We start from the raw sequence: 16,547 nt of genomic DNA, 5'->3' as shown, positions 1-16,547 counted from the left end.
CCAAGAAGACTCAGGACTTGCAGAGAAGCCGCTGTCCTTTCTTATCACCATCACCATGCAAGAAGCAGGCAACTTGTTTTTCTAAGGTTGATTTTCTATTCATCCCAGGAGTGCAAAATTCAATTTTGCATTTAGCATTGGGAAAATCTTGGCTCAACTCTGTCATCTTGGGGTATGAACGTTGACAATTTCAGACAAACAGTTTATTTCTCATCACTGAACTGGAGTGCTGCGTTGGCACCTACCATTTCATGCACTGCAGCATCAAGTACTGGTGGCAGCCCAGGCATTAACTGGAGCAGTAGACCATGGGTTAAAGATTTTTGAGAATGTCATTTTTCATCTCAGCTCAGCTGAACGATGGAAGAAACTTCTGTTGGCATTACAAAACAGAAATTGCAAAAATTTGAGATGTCTCAAGTCATCAGTGGTGTGTTGCTCTGACTGATGCATAGTAAAGGCCAAACTTTGAAGTTATGGGAAGGAAACAGTACTTGTATTTTACTCTTGTTTGAAATACCTTCCAAAATCTCTTGCCTGTGGGAGTGGAAGGTGAGATTTTTTTTCCTTCTTAAAGGCACGCGAATCCATTTATCATCTCACATTAAGTTGCAGATCAGCAAACCAGTCTGAGACTGGAAAAAAACCTTTCCTTGGCCACATTTCTCCTGAAACTGTATTTCTTGAGCTTATTAATTTCTTCAGTGCTTCCCAGCAGGACGCAGTTCCAACAGTTTTTCGTGTCCTTGCATGAATGTGGATTCCTTTGCAAAACCACTTACATGGCATTCCCTTTACCCAGAATATATTTATTCTTCCTTTTCTCCACCACAGCTCATCATCTCTGCTGAAATTATTGAGAAATAGTTCATCAGTCACTTTTTGTGGGTCAGTTGTCAACCTTCACTAAGCAACAGAAGTAAAGTATCTTCGGTGTCTCATATGTTGAAAATAGTGTTAGGTACAACTGGACTCGTACTTACTTCACCTCAAGCTGTCTGATTAATCCAGCTGTTTTACTTAAAATCTCAACCTTTGTTTTCCATAACTAGATCACGATGCCAAAACTTATTTGCAGATGTAAGCATGCATGCTTTTCTTTCTGATTTCCAGAGAACAACTGGGTTGTTTGTTCAGCTGAAAGAGATGACCAACCGAGGTGAATCATCTTTAGTCGTTTTTAAAAATTTGCAGATCTTTGTCTTTTGTCTTCTACACTTAAAATTCATAACAGTACTTTTAATACATAGTTATTTGTTCAAAGCAAACCAGAGCTTTTGGTCTAGAGATTAAACTTACTGGCTGAAGCAGCCTGTTGTAGTGTTTACACTACAGTTAATTATTTTACTGATCTGTGCATAACTAGATCAGCAGTGGCAAACCTTTCCTCCTACTTAGCTGTTGTATTAGTTGGAAGAAAAGCAGCTGAGGGGGTGGAGGAAGGGAAGATAGTACTGAGCAAGACTTGGACATTATTTCTGTTTGACTGCTGAATCGGGTAGTTTTGGCCTTGTGCCTCCTCACATCATCAAAGTTAATCATATATTATAATTAAGGTCTATATTTCATAATAAAAATTTTAATTTGTCCTTAGTGTGATATTTTTTTCCAATGAGAACATGTGAAATCCTCCCCAAACCTAAAAGATTTCTGGCATCAAGGACACTTAGAGAAAATACAAATTTCTTGAAGAAGATTAGAAGAATCAGCTAGACTGTTTGTGATGGGGTCACCGGTCACACTCGCAGTGCATGAATGTAGAGTTAGGTAAAATATTGCCCATGTGTGTGTTTTCTGACATAACCGAGGAAAGAAAAGTCACTTTGCTCAGTTAGACCCAAGCTACGTAAGTCAGTACATACAGAGCTGTAGAAACACACTGGCTGTGCATAATCTTTTCCATCATCATCGTTATTATTATCTGTATAAGAGGGGGTAAGATTTCAGCAGTGCTAGAAGGAGACTTTCAGGGTTTAGTGTTTAAAAAGAAAAAGAATGGACAAGAAATAGTAGTTGTTTTGTTTTTGTTTTTTTTTCTTTTAAAAAAAGAGTGAAGTCTGAGTAATCGTTTCCAGAGCAAAATTTGTTCATGTAAAGTTTGTCAGACAAACCAAATACCAAAATACACCAAATTTTTTAAAATATGGTACTGTGTTTTCGGGCAGATTTGTGGTTTTCCCCCACAACATGATGTACACGTTTAAACTAATGCCAAAAACTGACTTACAAACTTTTAATATAAAAGATTACCTAATTGTGTGTTCCATATTCTGAAGCTAGAACAAGCTCAGAAGTTAATTACCAAATGCAAAATTAATTTTGGCACTGTACCAGAACAATATTGACAGAATATTAAAACTGGTTGTTATAAACTGATCAATAAATATTACATGGAGCACACCAGATTTATATAGTTATCTGCCAGCTGTTTTAGGGTGGAAAAAAAAATAAGCTTTGTGCTACACGGGCTGTGTCAATGCTTTGTAATCATGTGAACCTTTAATTAAGAAGTTCCCACAGAATAGAAAATGCCAACCTGCTCCGTTACGAAGACACTTATAATGAATAACACCAAGCAACTTCAGAATGGCTGGTAATAGCACTTCAGAGAATAAAATGAATTCAGAAATGTTTTTTATGACATGGAAGAAAGTGAATGTAGGATGTATTCTTCTGCAGTTGGAGAATGGAAAGAAGTAATGTTTTGCGGTTGGTTTCTAGGGCAATAAAATACAGAATCTTTTTAAGAAATGCTTTAGTAGAGATGAGCATTCAGATTCACCAATTAGAACTCTAATAAATTGGAAGGAGTAGCTGCCAGAAATGTTTTGCAGTTCCTTACCTTCTGAGAGTCCTTACAATGCTCATAAATCTGTGACATTAAATGCTGGTATTTCCAGTTGTACGCTCTCTCAAAATATTAGATATTCAAAAATTGACTTCTCATGAGTGGCATTATTTAAAAAACCCCTACACATTCATGGCTTTATTTGTACTTATAAATGCAAAGTCATGCAGCGAATATGAGAGAACCATAATTTTCCAGTCCCAGACTCTGTGACTGACTTTCTGGTCTTAAATACAATTTGCAGTAGCAGTCTGAAACAAGATAGAGAGGTCTCTAACCAGTCTTTGTTTTATTCTGACAATTCTATATGCTGTTTTCTTAGATATTCTAATGTTTTACTGCTTTTTGAACTACTTTAACTCGTAAGTAAAAGTAACTTTAAGCAAACAAATATGTGAAAGTCGCACGGGCGTGTTGGCTTGTGTATACACGGGATAATTCAGTAAATTTGTTACCTTAAACTGGACTAACTTGGGTTGGTTAAGAGATTTCAAGTCTAAATTCCTGCATCCCAACGACTAAAAAACTCTAAATTGTGTATTCCTTTGTCCTCCCAGTTTCTTCAAAATGTCACCTTTTGCCAAAGCATCTGAAATTCAGCTGTACCGTGTTGGTATTGAGGGACAGTTACGCAAGATCAGTAGCAAGTGGGGCTTACCTGGGGGCAAAAAGGAACTTCAGCATGGAAACAGAATCTGTTGGGCTGGTATGGGTTTATTTGTCTGCATTTTTTTTTTAGAAAATATCATAACTTTTCAGGTTCACAAGATTAGTTCTGTAGCTTTACATGGCAGTTTGGATGCCGTTGCTATTGGTAGAGCCAGAGGACTCCTCTTGATGTTGTTACACTCCTGTAGTTGTAGATGATCCTCACAGGTTATCCATGGGTTTTTTTATCCTTTTTGTTGTCGTAATAAATCCATTTTGTCTTTATCCCAATGTACATTTTTGCAGCACCTTCTGGCATTGTACTAAATGTTTTCTAGCTGCCCTTTAATATTAGCTTACGTCAGTGGAAGCTACTGAATTTGACACGTTTTCAAGAACAATTCTTAATATGTTTTGGCTTACACTGAAAGACACTGTCATGCTTAACCTGTGTCTACCATGCTCTTACATGTTAATATCTGTGAGGGCTTTTTTTTTAATAGGTATACCAGATAACTTGCCTATTGCTATACATTTCCTTTTTTTAATTTGTATTTCCTGATTCTTTGGTGGTTTTCAGATGTATTTGGTAAGATAAATACTTAGTTTTAACAGATATTATCACCCTCTCTGTCTTCTGTCCTGAGTCTCTTAAACTCTTGTTCTTAATCATATACTCTTTCCATATACATCTGTTTTCTTTAAATAAACTGAAGATTAACGCGTTTAATTTAGGTAAGGTTCTTATGCTGCTTAGTTCATAATTCTACATTTTATTAGTAGTCCCAAACAGCGACTGCCGTTATTAGAATATTTTCATCTGTGATATACGCTTGCAAGCTTTAAAAGCTGGTTTTAATTTAAACTTCCCACTTATTTAATTCTTTCCTAAAACTCTGTATTTCACCACGTCAAAATTCAGATACGTGTGTTTTTATAACCTTGTGATCAAGTGGAAGTAAAACAGGACTGTGGAATTTTCCTTAACTGAACTTCCTCAATGAACATACTAATTTGATGTTACACGTGTTTTTCAAATTTTCTTAAAAATCCCCTTTCCTACCGTCTTTGTAAACCTCTTAATTTTGAAAAGTCTTTTTTTATTATTGTTTAATCTGTCTTTGGTGGATGACTGATCTAGCATGTAATTTTATCATCATATTTTCACATAATTTCCAGCCTGTGTTTTCAATTTATACTTCCTTTTCATGTCTTTCTATGCTTTAACACAATTATGTAAGAAAATATATACATTCCGTAATGTTATATTCTACTATCGCTTACTTGCTATGTTTTTTGTGTCCCATCCAGTATCCCAGGGTTTTTTATTCTTGTCCAATTCTCTTCTTTTGCTTCATTTTTCTGCACATCTGCATGAATTGGGCATCCTTTCATCTCCCAGAAAATCATAACACAATTGACTCACCCATTAAGTCACATCAAAAAACGCATTTGAACTTGCAGTGTGAGGATGTGCTTGTCCTGTTTTCAACCATTTCTCTGCCATCAAGCACTAAGCACTATTTTGAAAGCTAAAGTTTTGATTTTCAAGTTCCTCTATAAACCAGCCTTAGAGCCAGCATCAGCTGGCAACGTTGCTTGACCAGTCTTCTCCAAAAAGGATTTGATTAGATTGTAAATATGGGGATTTTTTTTTTTTCTTTTTTTTCTTTTTCTTGGAAGGGAGGGATGGAGTGCGGTGGGATGGGGAAAGCAGTTCCCTCTTTAGAAGGAAAAAATTACAAGTGTTGACCATGACAGATTGAAGTTACCGAGGGTAGGATTGCTGCATGAATGGGGTTACCAAACTTGGGAGTGTGCAAAGCTGTGTTAACCATTTTTGCTACTTTCTTTTACAAATGTTTTGAATCAAAAACTGGTTCCAGTGGTGGTGGTGAAAGCGCTCAGGCGGGGCTGTTCACTGGTGCAGATCGATGCTGTTAGAGCTGTTTCACTGAAAGGATGATAAAGTTTTTCTTTCTCAAATTCTTCCATCTAGCAGGTGAACTAGTTAACGTCAGTTTGTAATTCCTAGTTCAGTCTTTGCCTACAAACCCCTGTCCTGATTATTCTGTTTTGTAGAGGAGTGCTTGCCGTGTTATTCTCTCCACAAAAATACTGCAAAAGATTAAATTGTTGCTGTACTCCATCAGCCACCCAAGATCTGAATTACGGGGAATTTGGAATTTAACACTACATTAAATTCTCTCACATTGCAAAACTGGGAAGTGCCAGGGTATGGTCTCTCTCACCAAAGCAGAACTTGTGGAGATAATTATGGGGAAGGTGAGAATTTGAGAAGCTGTTGCTTTGGGTTTGGGTTTTTTGTTGTTGTGTATTTAGTGCTTTGGTTTGTCCCACAGCACCGGCATCCTTGTCTGCCTTTCTCTCCACCAACACAGAGCTCCTACATGGGTGGGAGAAAGGAGATCAGCATTTCAGGAGTCTGTAGAGTCAGTTTTGTACTTGTTGCAAGTGATGCTTCTCAGCAGTTCAAACAGAAAGTTGTGCAGAGAAGAAAAATAACTCACAGCAGTTCTAGTTCAAACCCCATATCGGGTGTCTTCAAAGTCAAGTTAAAGTGGTGCTTTGGGCTTGTATCCCTTAAACCAGCAGAAAATGATGATGAGGAAATGATACAGATCTCTCCCATCCCCTTCTTCACAGGCAGTGCGTGCTCAGATAAGGTTTGTGAAAACAGCTTGTTTGAGACAGAGGAAGGATGTGGCGTTTGTTTCACAGAGAACAGGGGAGACTGGTGGGTCCAGTAAGTGTGAAAGTAGTTCCTTTTCTGAGGGAATGATGTAATTGCTTTTTTCTATCACTTTTACACTTAGTATTTGGATTATATTTTGCATAGGTGAAGATGCGATGCCCTGCGAAACATTACTTTGAATAACTACCAGCAACCAGACCTGTAAATGGAGAAAACCAGATGTTTATTCAGTCTTTGAATACCAGTTATATATGATCTGCACGTCAAAACTTAGAGTGAGGGAATCTTTATGAACGGTATTTTGTGCCCTCTTGATACCCAGTTATTCTGGAGCCTTGAGAAGATCCTGAATGATTTAAACAGTTTGGAGTGGCTGCAGGAGTCGCAGCAGTTTGCCAGGGCTGGCTCTGAACAGCAGAGCTGGTGGCACTTCTCTGCTGGCATCTTAGCACCTTCCTCCCACACCCTGGTTGAAAAAGGGGGGTTTGGAAGAAACTGCACTCTTCCTCTCTAACGGGAGTTAGTTAAATTATGGTGTGGGCACTTCTTTCCTCTGCTTTTTGGGGTCTGAAGGTAAAATATCTTCCATTTACAGATAGAGGGTCCTGCAGACCTTTCTGTTGCAGTGTGGCACCTGACTTTCTAACACTTGCTCATAGAAAGCACGTTCATCTCAACAAAAACTCATCAGTCATTCTCTGTGCTGAATGTTCCTGGAATATTAAACAGATTTCAGAGGCTTCGTCCTTAATGTCTAGATGTGCTAGTCAAGGTCCAGCGTTGCTAAAAGCTTACCTGAAAGTTTAAAATAAACTCAGCCAAAACTGGTGTTGTCTAGTGCAGTACGATGGAAAAGAGATCTACTTTATAAGAAACTGTGTAAAGCAGTGGTACCCCGTTCAGTGATACTGTGCAGGGCTTTAGTTTATTTGTTAGGAGTGGGGATTTGCTCCAGAAGCACAGACTTTTGAACCAAGAGGTAAACACATTTCTTCTCCAGAGCTGCTAATCTGCCTTCAGCTACACAGAAAAGCAGTGTGATGAGAACCTTCTGCGTTCTCTTAATATAATCTAAGGCTCTGCTTTTTCCTAAGGTTTTCTGTTTCTAGGCATTAAGAAAGCTATGGCAAAGGATTCTGTGTTTAGGTTTACGAAGAACAGCTTCACAATCTAGAAAAAGTTGTTGCAAGTATAAGGAAGAGTAATTGTACATGGTCTAAACACAAGCTACTTATATGTTGGAGCCAAAAAAAAAAAAAAATTTCAAGAGTTTCCCACATTTCAAACTCAAAGACTGGAGGGCAGTTTTGCTCAGCCTGCTTCTGTTTCTGTTGGTGTCTCAGACAGATGGGGGATATCTGTTTGCTTGGCATATTGTACCTCTAAAAATTGGCTAAAAATGGCAAAAAGAGAGTCCCTAAACTGGAAGCTGGCTCTCAGTACCACTCAGGCAACCCTACGGTGGATTCAGAAGAGAAAACATGTTCAAATACTCACTGGGCCACGGAATAAGACAGTTTTGCATCAACATAGACGATTTTTTAGGAGTCATTTAGCAAAAGGCTTTAAAAATAACCTGGAATGTTTCTAAATGGCAACATACCTCTAGTTTACCAATTTAAAATATATCGTTTAGAAAGTGAAACTGATTTATGCAGATGAATACTTAGCTTGGTAGTAACTGCTTTTAGTCTAGTTTGTAACTTGCTGAGAGTTGGAAGGATCTTCAGTTTTCTTACGGACGTGGTGCCACATCATGAAGATGACAGTTATTTTTCTGAGTGCCTAAAATCCTAAAATTTGGAAGCCGAACACAGGGGAACTTGGAGAAAAAAATAAACTCTTTGAAGCTTAGTAAAGTGTGGGTTTGTTACTTAAAATTTGTTGAACTAATCTGTCAGGATCCTCTTAATAATGGAGACAGGTAAATAAAGAAACTTCCAATGTTTATGTTTTGCCAAGTGAAGTAGAGCACTGTGGGTAGATTGGCTCATATTAATCACTAGGTTATATGTGTCTTGACCTGATGAAAGATAAAGAATTTAATAGGTTAGAGGATATTTTGATGAATAAATCTGAATTGGCTCTGGGTCCAGTCAGCTTGGCTGCAGAGGATTTATCCTCTGGTGATTTCCCACCTTAAAGCTCTAAGCATTATCTTTGAAAAAAGTGGTAAATGTAGTGCCATATTTTTTTTTAAAGGAGTGCTGAGGGATGAAGAGTTAAGTCATTCATGTTAATTTAAGTTCCTAGAAGATCATTGCAGCAACAAATAGAAGTGTTAAGAAACACTTAACACCAGTTTGGTGTAATTTTTTTGACTTTGCTGTTACAGGGTAACAGGTCTGTAACTAGGGAAGGTGCTGGATGTCTTGACTTTAGGGAGGTTATTGATTCTTTTATGTGGTGGTCCTGAAATGCATGCTAGGAAATGTGATCTGGGTAGAATGACAAAACCAATCAAAAATGTGTGGAAAATCGTGTACATATCAAATATTTCTTTGTTAAAATGAATGAGGTGTCTTAGGGCCTGTCCTTAATCTGGTAGTAGTCAGCATTATATTATCATTAAGCAGCCTGGAGGAGGATCTAGGATGTACACGTGTTTGGTGTTCAGTTTTGGGCCCCTCACCCCAAAAAGGCCATTGAATGACTCGAGCGTGGCCAGAGAAGGGCAACAGAGCTGGGGCAGGGTCTGGAGCACAGGTCTGCTGGGGAGCGGCTGGGGGAACTGGGGGGGTTCAGTCTGGAGCAGAGGAGGCTGAGGGGAGACCTCCTGGCCCTCTGCAACTCCCTGCCAGGAGGGGGCAGAGAGGGGGGATGAGTCTCTGGAGCCAAGGCCCCAGCGCCAGGCCCCGAGGGAATGGCCTCAAGCTGCCCAGGGCAGGGTCAGGCTGGCTCTGAGGAAGGATTTCTGTGCAGAAGGGGCTGTTGGGCGTTGGAATGGGCTGCCCAGGGCAGGGGGGGAGTCCCCGGGATCTCTGGAGGGGTTGAAGAGTCGGGCTGAGCCAACGCTGAGGGATCTGGGGGAGTTGGGAACGGTCAGGGGGAGGGTCATGGTTGGGCTGGAGGAGCTGCAGGGGCTTTTCCAACCCAGATGATTCTGGGATTTTGTACTAAATTGACCGATGCTGAGTCAGGATGGGCGGCAGGTGAGTCTGACAACAGTACTGAAGTTCAAAATCAGCTTGCAAAGTCAGTGAATTCAGTATACTGTCTTTCAAGTGTTGGCTGCTTCGTTTCAAGGAAGATTTGAACCAACTGGAGAGAGACCAGTGAAAATCAAGGGCAAAGAAAATAAGCAGGTTACAAATTAAGACTGAAAAATTCGGCTTTGAATGAAGAGGCACATGTTTAAGAAAGTCTTGAAACACTCAAAAGACTGTTGTAATCTTTTGGTTTATCTGCTGTATAACATGCTGCAAATTGCAGTAAGTGATACTAAGCACGTTAGAGTAAAAAGACTTAGGCATTGGGATAAGATCCCATGATCTTTCCTGAATGGTCTTCACTGGTTTAGGATCATTCCTCCTTGAACCTGGGGGACTGATGTGTAGCTGGCCTTTTGCCTTTCTTTTCTGTAGGATCTCACAGATACTCTTCCTACGGTGGAATACACAATTCTTGGGGGTTTGTTTTATTATTTTTTTTATCCCTTTTAAGGATTATGTATAGAAAATAATGCTAAACTCCAGGAGCAAGATGTTTTGGAAATAATTAACATGCTTCCAGTGAAGGTTTTCACTCTTAACTTTTAACTTAAGAAATGAACAAAACCCATGAAGGATAAGAAATTTGATGTTTCCTTGGCTAAACCTGATTGCAAGAGTGCCCTAAGTGATATTTAGCTGCTGTAAATTAATTTTTCAGCTTTCCCCTTTGTTTTCTTTTGCCTTTTTGTCATACCTCAAATATATTATAAAAAAATAAAAACAGAAATGAAGCAACTTGGAAAGAAATTGCGAACGGAAGAATGAAACTCCATATTTTCTGGAACTGGAATCATCTAATGGCAGGAAGGGATACCCCATCTCCGGGAAAGAGAAGCAACATGATTACAGATGCAGCTTTACATTAGATAACCAGCCTTTCATAATGTTTCTGGGGAGTTTTTCAACTGATGCTGCTGGCACATGGAAACCTCTTTTATCGGTTGTTTAACTGTATTAAAGGCAATACAGATAAATAGTCCCAGCATAGTTTTGATCTGCGCCTTTTAAAAAGTGTTAGGATGCGCTGTGGAAGTGTATGTGCTGCCTGTTATGTCGTTTGTTTTCATTTTTATTTGTGCTGGAGCAGCACTTTAGTCACGGTCTCGTTGCCTAAGGCCCCGTGTAAGCTCGGAGCAAAATAATTGTCTGACAGTGTTTTTGTCGTCAGCTTATAATGTAAATTGGACCAAGTCATATCCTGCGTGGAATCCCCGAATTGAGTCCATGCTGAATGGAGTTCATTCTCATTAAATCATTAAAGGTTTTATTGAATCGAGCTCTAGTAAATAAAATACCGCTTTAAATAATCGCTGTGAACACTTAATAACTATCTTGGAATTTAATATCGAGACTAAATTGTTCAGTATTCAGGAGCTGGAGTCCTCACCACGCAGACTGCATTGCGTTTGCTGCTCCCACGCATTCCCTTCTTCCAACTGTTTTGAAGAGATTGGCAACAGCGTAAAATATGTTTCAAGTTACTCTTCAGGCTTGTGAAAAAAAACATCTGTATGACTGATAAAGCTGTCTACGAAATTTTTGGCACTAAGAATCTCGCTGTCTCGGTGAGTCAGACTCATTGAGCTGGCTAAAGTCATGTAAAATCTTACTGATTTAAGAAAAATCTGAGAGCATCGGGGAAGCGCGAGCATCTGAAATGTCTTTTTTGGATGCATCTATTTTTTTCATTTTTGTAGTAGAAGAAATTTCACAAGAGCTCAGTTGTGCGGGGGTTTTTTCTTCTCTTTTTGGGAGACTTTTCGTTCTCAGCCAGTCTTACTCTCCTACGGCTGAAAATGTGGTTTTAAAAATATCTGGTATCAGTCACACTGCTGTTTTTACAACGGCAAGAAAGTCTTAATGTAACTCTCAATTTTATTTTTGAAGAACCAGCAGTACTGAAATAAAATAGAATTTTCCATCTTACATGCAACTCACAATAATAATAATGGTCCGACATCAATGAACTTTTTTTTCATTTAAGGATAAAACAAAACAAATTTGTCTTGCTCATAAACAATGGATGGGGCTGATAATAAGACTTTATACATATTAAAACTGCTGCTATTGGAGAGCCTTCATTTGCAAGTGTTGAACAGTACAACTGGTTTCCAAGCTGCTGTGAAGTCAGTTGAATGGGGAGTAACCTCTCTCCTCCCGCAGAAGTCGTCAAATAAAAGAGATGCTAAAAACCTCTCCCTTGTGGAGTATTTGCCTGTCAGAAGAGTACTTAGCAAACAAAATAATGCCACTTAGTAAACAAAATAATGTCAGAAAGCTGCTGCTGTGGCACATAATACATAGGCAGTGATCTGGAGGATCAGTGAAGCAAATTGCCATACATGCAGCCACGGGGGAAAAAAAAAAAGCATTATTTTTTGTCACTTGTCAATGATCAGTGCTTGGAAAAGTTGCTCTTCAAACTAGAAAAACGGTCTATTAACATCACGTAGTAGCTAACAGATACTAAATATACAGGATATCATCTTCCTAACTCAGACTTGGCTTCAGGTAGGAACTCTCCCCTTTTCTCCTGCTTTAATTCTTTGCGTTGTCTCCGTCACTGGCTGTTTCAGGGTCCCAGCACCTCTGCAAACTGTGTGGCCGGAGGAAGGTTTTTCACTCACAGTCTTGTTCCAGCAGCTGCTGTCCATACGCCCGTCTCGTCTGCCAGCCTCAAGTTTAGCGTGGTGCCTAAGGCCCTCCCTTCTGCCTGGGATTTTTCTACCATTCATTTTCTTTTTCCCACTTGGAGGGATTCTTTGGGCCATTTGCTTACAGCCTATAGTGGACTTGCTTGGATCACTGAATATTAGAGAGTACTCAGAGGATGGTATTTCTCTGGCCTTCTCAACTCAAGGTTCCTTTTTAATGCAACAGTAATAGCAGAGTGTAGATTTATTTGTAGAAATGAAAATTATAACTGGTTGGTTGATGGATTCTGCTCTGATAAAGAGAAGTGATCAAAATGATGCAAAATACTGAAACCACCTAAATGAAAACGAGCACTAAATTTGTCTGGTTGATAGATTTTTCAAAACTCAGTGTTACATCAGCTAGTGCCTGCCCGTGCTTTCTGCTGGCTGTCATCAGCACCTCTCAATTATTAGAGATAAAGATCTTAGGACTGCTTTGAAAAGCATTGTTAATATGTCTTTTAAAAAGCCACATACTTTTCTATCAGTGTTCTTTTAATTTGGGACATCTTTCTCTTTACTGTCGGTAATTACTTCCTGTTAGTATTATAGCAAATTTATTTTTTTTTCTCCTCCCTCAATATCTGTCACAACTGTCCTTATTGGAAAATACCAATAAATAGACTTGAGGTAAGATCTGGTATTCGGGAACATCAAATAGAAGCTGCGGCACTGGGAAATATGAATTTGAGTATATATGAAACTGCTGACTTTTTGATGGTCTTTCTGTTCAGCAGAATTTCATTTCTAGGTGTTGATTCCTTGGATGATTGATTGACACAATTTGATGTCCCATCCATCCATCTGTGAGGCAGATTTGCAAACAGTTGAAGTCCCCATGAATGTGTAATATTAATGTTATTGTCGCACAGCAATACAGTGTGCGTTTTGATGGGGGGAGGGAGGGAAAACCAAGACGTGGAAGAAGAATATGAGTCGTCTTCAGATGATTTAAAATTGGGTTTATGGGACAGCCGGTCTGTTTATGCTATTTTATGTTTGCTCTTTCTAAATCCTGCTTAATGTGTTAATAACACACACAAACGGGCTCACCAAGAATATTTCTTTTGACAAAAGGTGAGCAGCAGTTGCACAGTACTTGCAAAGGGATTTCAGACATTTTTGACCTTTCGGTAATTATTGATTAAAAATCGTGTACTTTCAGTTGTTTCTACCATTCAAAAATAATTAACTGAACTTTTTTTCCAACTCAACGATATAAACCTTAGAACAAAGTGGAAAAATTAAATCAAAAAACCTTCTTGTTTCACAGCCATCAGCGAGCAGACCGTTATTGTTGCTTTGGTGAACTATGGTTTTACATATTTATATAAAAAATAATCTTTTCGGTTCTTCAGATAGCGAAGGTTTTGAAGTCAGGCCCGTGCCTTTGCAGGGTACGTGGAGGTGCCCAGCACAGTGGGACCCAGGACTCACGGGTAGCTGGAGATACACCAGCCTCGCAGTATTGCCTCTCCTGAGCAAGATTTGAAGTCATGACACTCCAACTGTCTGTAGCCTGACAAAACGGAGAGGAAAGAGAGGTTTTATAGATTTCACTTAACTTTGGATGGGGATTTACATTGTAATTTTTGATAGTGCCTTCACTCTGGGAAGCTCTGTCCCATTCTTGAAGTTACTTTTAAATAAAGAATAAGGAAGTGTGTCATCAAACAATATTTGCAATCAGGAGAGCATTCTGTACAAACTTCTCTACAAATTTGCATTTAAATGTCATTATCTCAAGCCTGTTAAACATGATCGATGTGCACCTTGGAGGAAGAAATGAGCACACTCCTAGGCTGTGGGTGAACTCGGGTGATGCCAAAGGTTAAACAATCAGTTGACTTCCCTGCTTGAGCCCAACAGTGGTATTCTTTGTTCCAATGCAGCAAAACAAGAAGTTACTGAGAACAGAATAAGGAGGATCTCATAAAAAAAAAAAATTACACTCAGCATAAATTTTAAGAAAGCAAACCTACCGTGCTGGTCTAATTAAAATCTGTATGTTTGCCTAGAGCAGTTTGGTATGAAATGCCAACACTTGGTTTATCAGTTTTCATGAATAAATACTAAATGATTAGACACCCTCGACAGGCAGCTGGAGCCCTCTCTTCAATGTTTCATTGATTTCGGTGGCCAGCTTATTCAGTTTGGAAATAAATGGTTAAGCTCATTTAATCATGCTAGTTTTATAGTTGATTTGCTGACATCGGTAATTGGGTTTCTATCTGTAAAAATGGCTTTATTTATCCCTGTTGTGACTTTTTTTGCATCTATAATTTTGGCACGGCTTGTCCTCAGCTGCCAGTGAGCCTTTTCTCATGGTTAGTTTTGTGTTTGTGAAAGCTTGTGGAGCATTTTGGGGCAGATCTTGTAGGTGGAGTCTGATGCAGAAGGGATGGAAACATGAAAATAGCACCAGGTGGGTGTATGTAGTAAAGCTCCAAATGTCATCACAAATTGCTTTGTCAGAGTTAAAGGGAATGATATTTTTCCTTTCATCTTGATTTGTTTAACAACTACCTGATGCAGTTGGTTTTTTGTTTTTTGGTGGTTTTTTTTTTTTAAATGTAAGAAACTGCGATGGAAACACAGGAACTTATAGTTACAGGCTTAACTTTGCCTGTGGGAAGTATTGCTGACTGTATATGTGAACGTGTCAGAATGAAATAATGAATGTGGAATTTGAAAACGATCCTTAACTGAGCAAAAAGGTGCAATAGGAATCAGGGACAGTAACTTGAGACGATGTGGAAACTCAGAATGGGAGATAGCAGCACAGTGGGAGACGTATTAATGAGCTTTACGTTTAGAAATTGGCTTCACAAGGACTGTTAACGTAAACCCATCTGTAAGATTGCTTAACACCAAAAACTGGTACCCAGCTCAGCAGAACAGTTCGGAGCAGTTGGAGTTAGGCTCTAAGGTGACACAGATCTATTTAATATGAGGGAGCATGTTTGCCACTAATGACACGTTAGCAACGATTAACGTTTTTCTGTGTGAAAGTGTCAATCAGCCTGTAAGCTCAGTAATAAATTTTAGTTTCAAATGGGCTGGTAAGACAAGAATGAAATCTGGTTGTGCTGTTTGAGATACTTCTGGTCTTTTTCTCTACGAGAACTTAAAGGCTGTCCTAGCAGGTGATAACATCTTAAATACAGGATGGAAAACATAAACAAATGATACTGTGCTGTGCCTCTCGTTGAGGCGAAGATGTCTCACCCCAGGCTTTTCCTCAGGATACAGTCTTCTGGAAAGCATCTGTGGGTTTGATTTTGCTTGGCTAGAAAGGGAATTTCAACGCAGATCTCCCACTTCTTTGCTAAATAGACTTTTATACAAAAGCTAGAGAGTGCTTCTCCGGTGATGGGTCTTTTGAAGAAGCAGGAATGCTGCTCAGTGTTCATAAACCCGTTATCCAGCTCCATGAGTTGGATAATATACATCCTCTTTTCCATTTGGCGGTACTCAATTCATAAGCAATATATACTGTTAAATGAGATTAAAAGCCAAAGGAGGGGCCGCTGCCACAGCAACTCCCCCCTCCCTTGCATTGTTTACAAATGAAATTTTGCTGCTCCCTGAACTCGCATATGAAAACGTTATTGATTTTCTGAGACCGTGCAAAGTGAACTGCAGAGACTAAAGAGCATAATTAACTTTAATAATTAAAAATGAACTGCGTTTTTCAATCTCTAGTCTATTGTAATCCTCTGAGTAAAGGCCTGGTCCTGTGAGCAACAGAGCTTGGGTTCACTGATAACCGCGCAACCTTGAATGGCCAAAGTTGTGCTTATTCGGTTAAATAAAAATGTTGATTCTTACAGCTGTGAGCAACTGAGACATTTTACTTGCAATATTCCTGCCTCTGACTGCCACACACTGCTCAAACATCTCCTGTCTTATTGGTCTTGCTGGAGTAAGTCCCATGCAGAAATATTTTCAGAGCTGAGGTGTGCATGTGTAGATCTCAGCTAGAGTCCCTCTGATGTAAAATATTAACATGAAGCTCATTGTTTTCCACAGAAGCTAAATTCAAACAAAAATATAAAAAGGGGTAAAAATAGCAGTCTTGCATTGTAGTAGTTTGCTAATACTACAGATTGATTGCTTCTATATATATCGGGTTATTTGTCTGATGCAGGAGCAAAAATGTTATTTTAGGTATCTCTTCTTAACTTTTTTTTTTTTTCCTTCTTTTAACAGAGCATTCAGAAGCTGGCTAGCCAATACTTAAAGAAGGACTGGCTTGGAATGAAAGCTGATGAACGAAGTGATTATAGGTAATTTCACAGTTGGATATCTCGAAATAGCTGTCTTTATCATTTCAATTTGTATAATTATTTTACTCAACAATGAAACACTGCTCTTCTCTAGTTAACATCATTTTTTCCTTTGGAGAGCATTGCCAGTTAAAAACG

The 16,547-nt window shown here is 39.0% G+C and overlaps 1 protein-coding gene across 3 annotated transcripts in view; it reads left to right on the top strand.

The window, feature by feature from the left end:
* The window catches only part of FCHSD2 (FCH and double SH3 domains 2), a 167,228-nt gene that overhangs the window by 72,501 nt on the left and 78,180 nt on the right, over positions 1-16,547 (top strand). For all 3 annotated transcript variants that reach the window (XM_074918894.1, XM_074918874.1, XM_074918884.1), the window contains exon 4: positions 16,333-16,409. In XM_074918894.1, the coding sequence (XP_074774995.1) occupies positions 16,333-16,409 (77 nt within the window). The remainder of the gene's footprint in view (positions 1-16,332; positions 16,410-16,547) is intronic.

The sequence above is a fragment of the Athene noctua genome, chromosome 1 (assembly GCF_965140245.1).
Source record: "Athene noctua chromosome 1, bAthNoc1.hap1.1, whole genome shotgun sequence".
In the NCBI taxonomy this organism is placed as follows: Eukaryota; Metazoa; Chordata; class Aves; order Strigiformes; family Strigidae; genus Athene; species Athene noctua.
The sequence above is the reverse complement of the archived record's forward strand: the minus strand, read 5'-3'. Positions and strand labels throughout refer to the sequence as shown.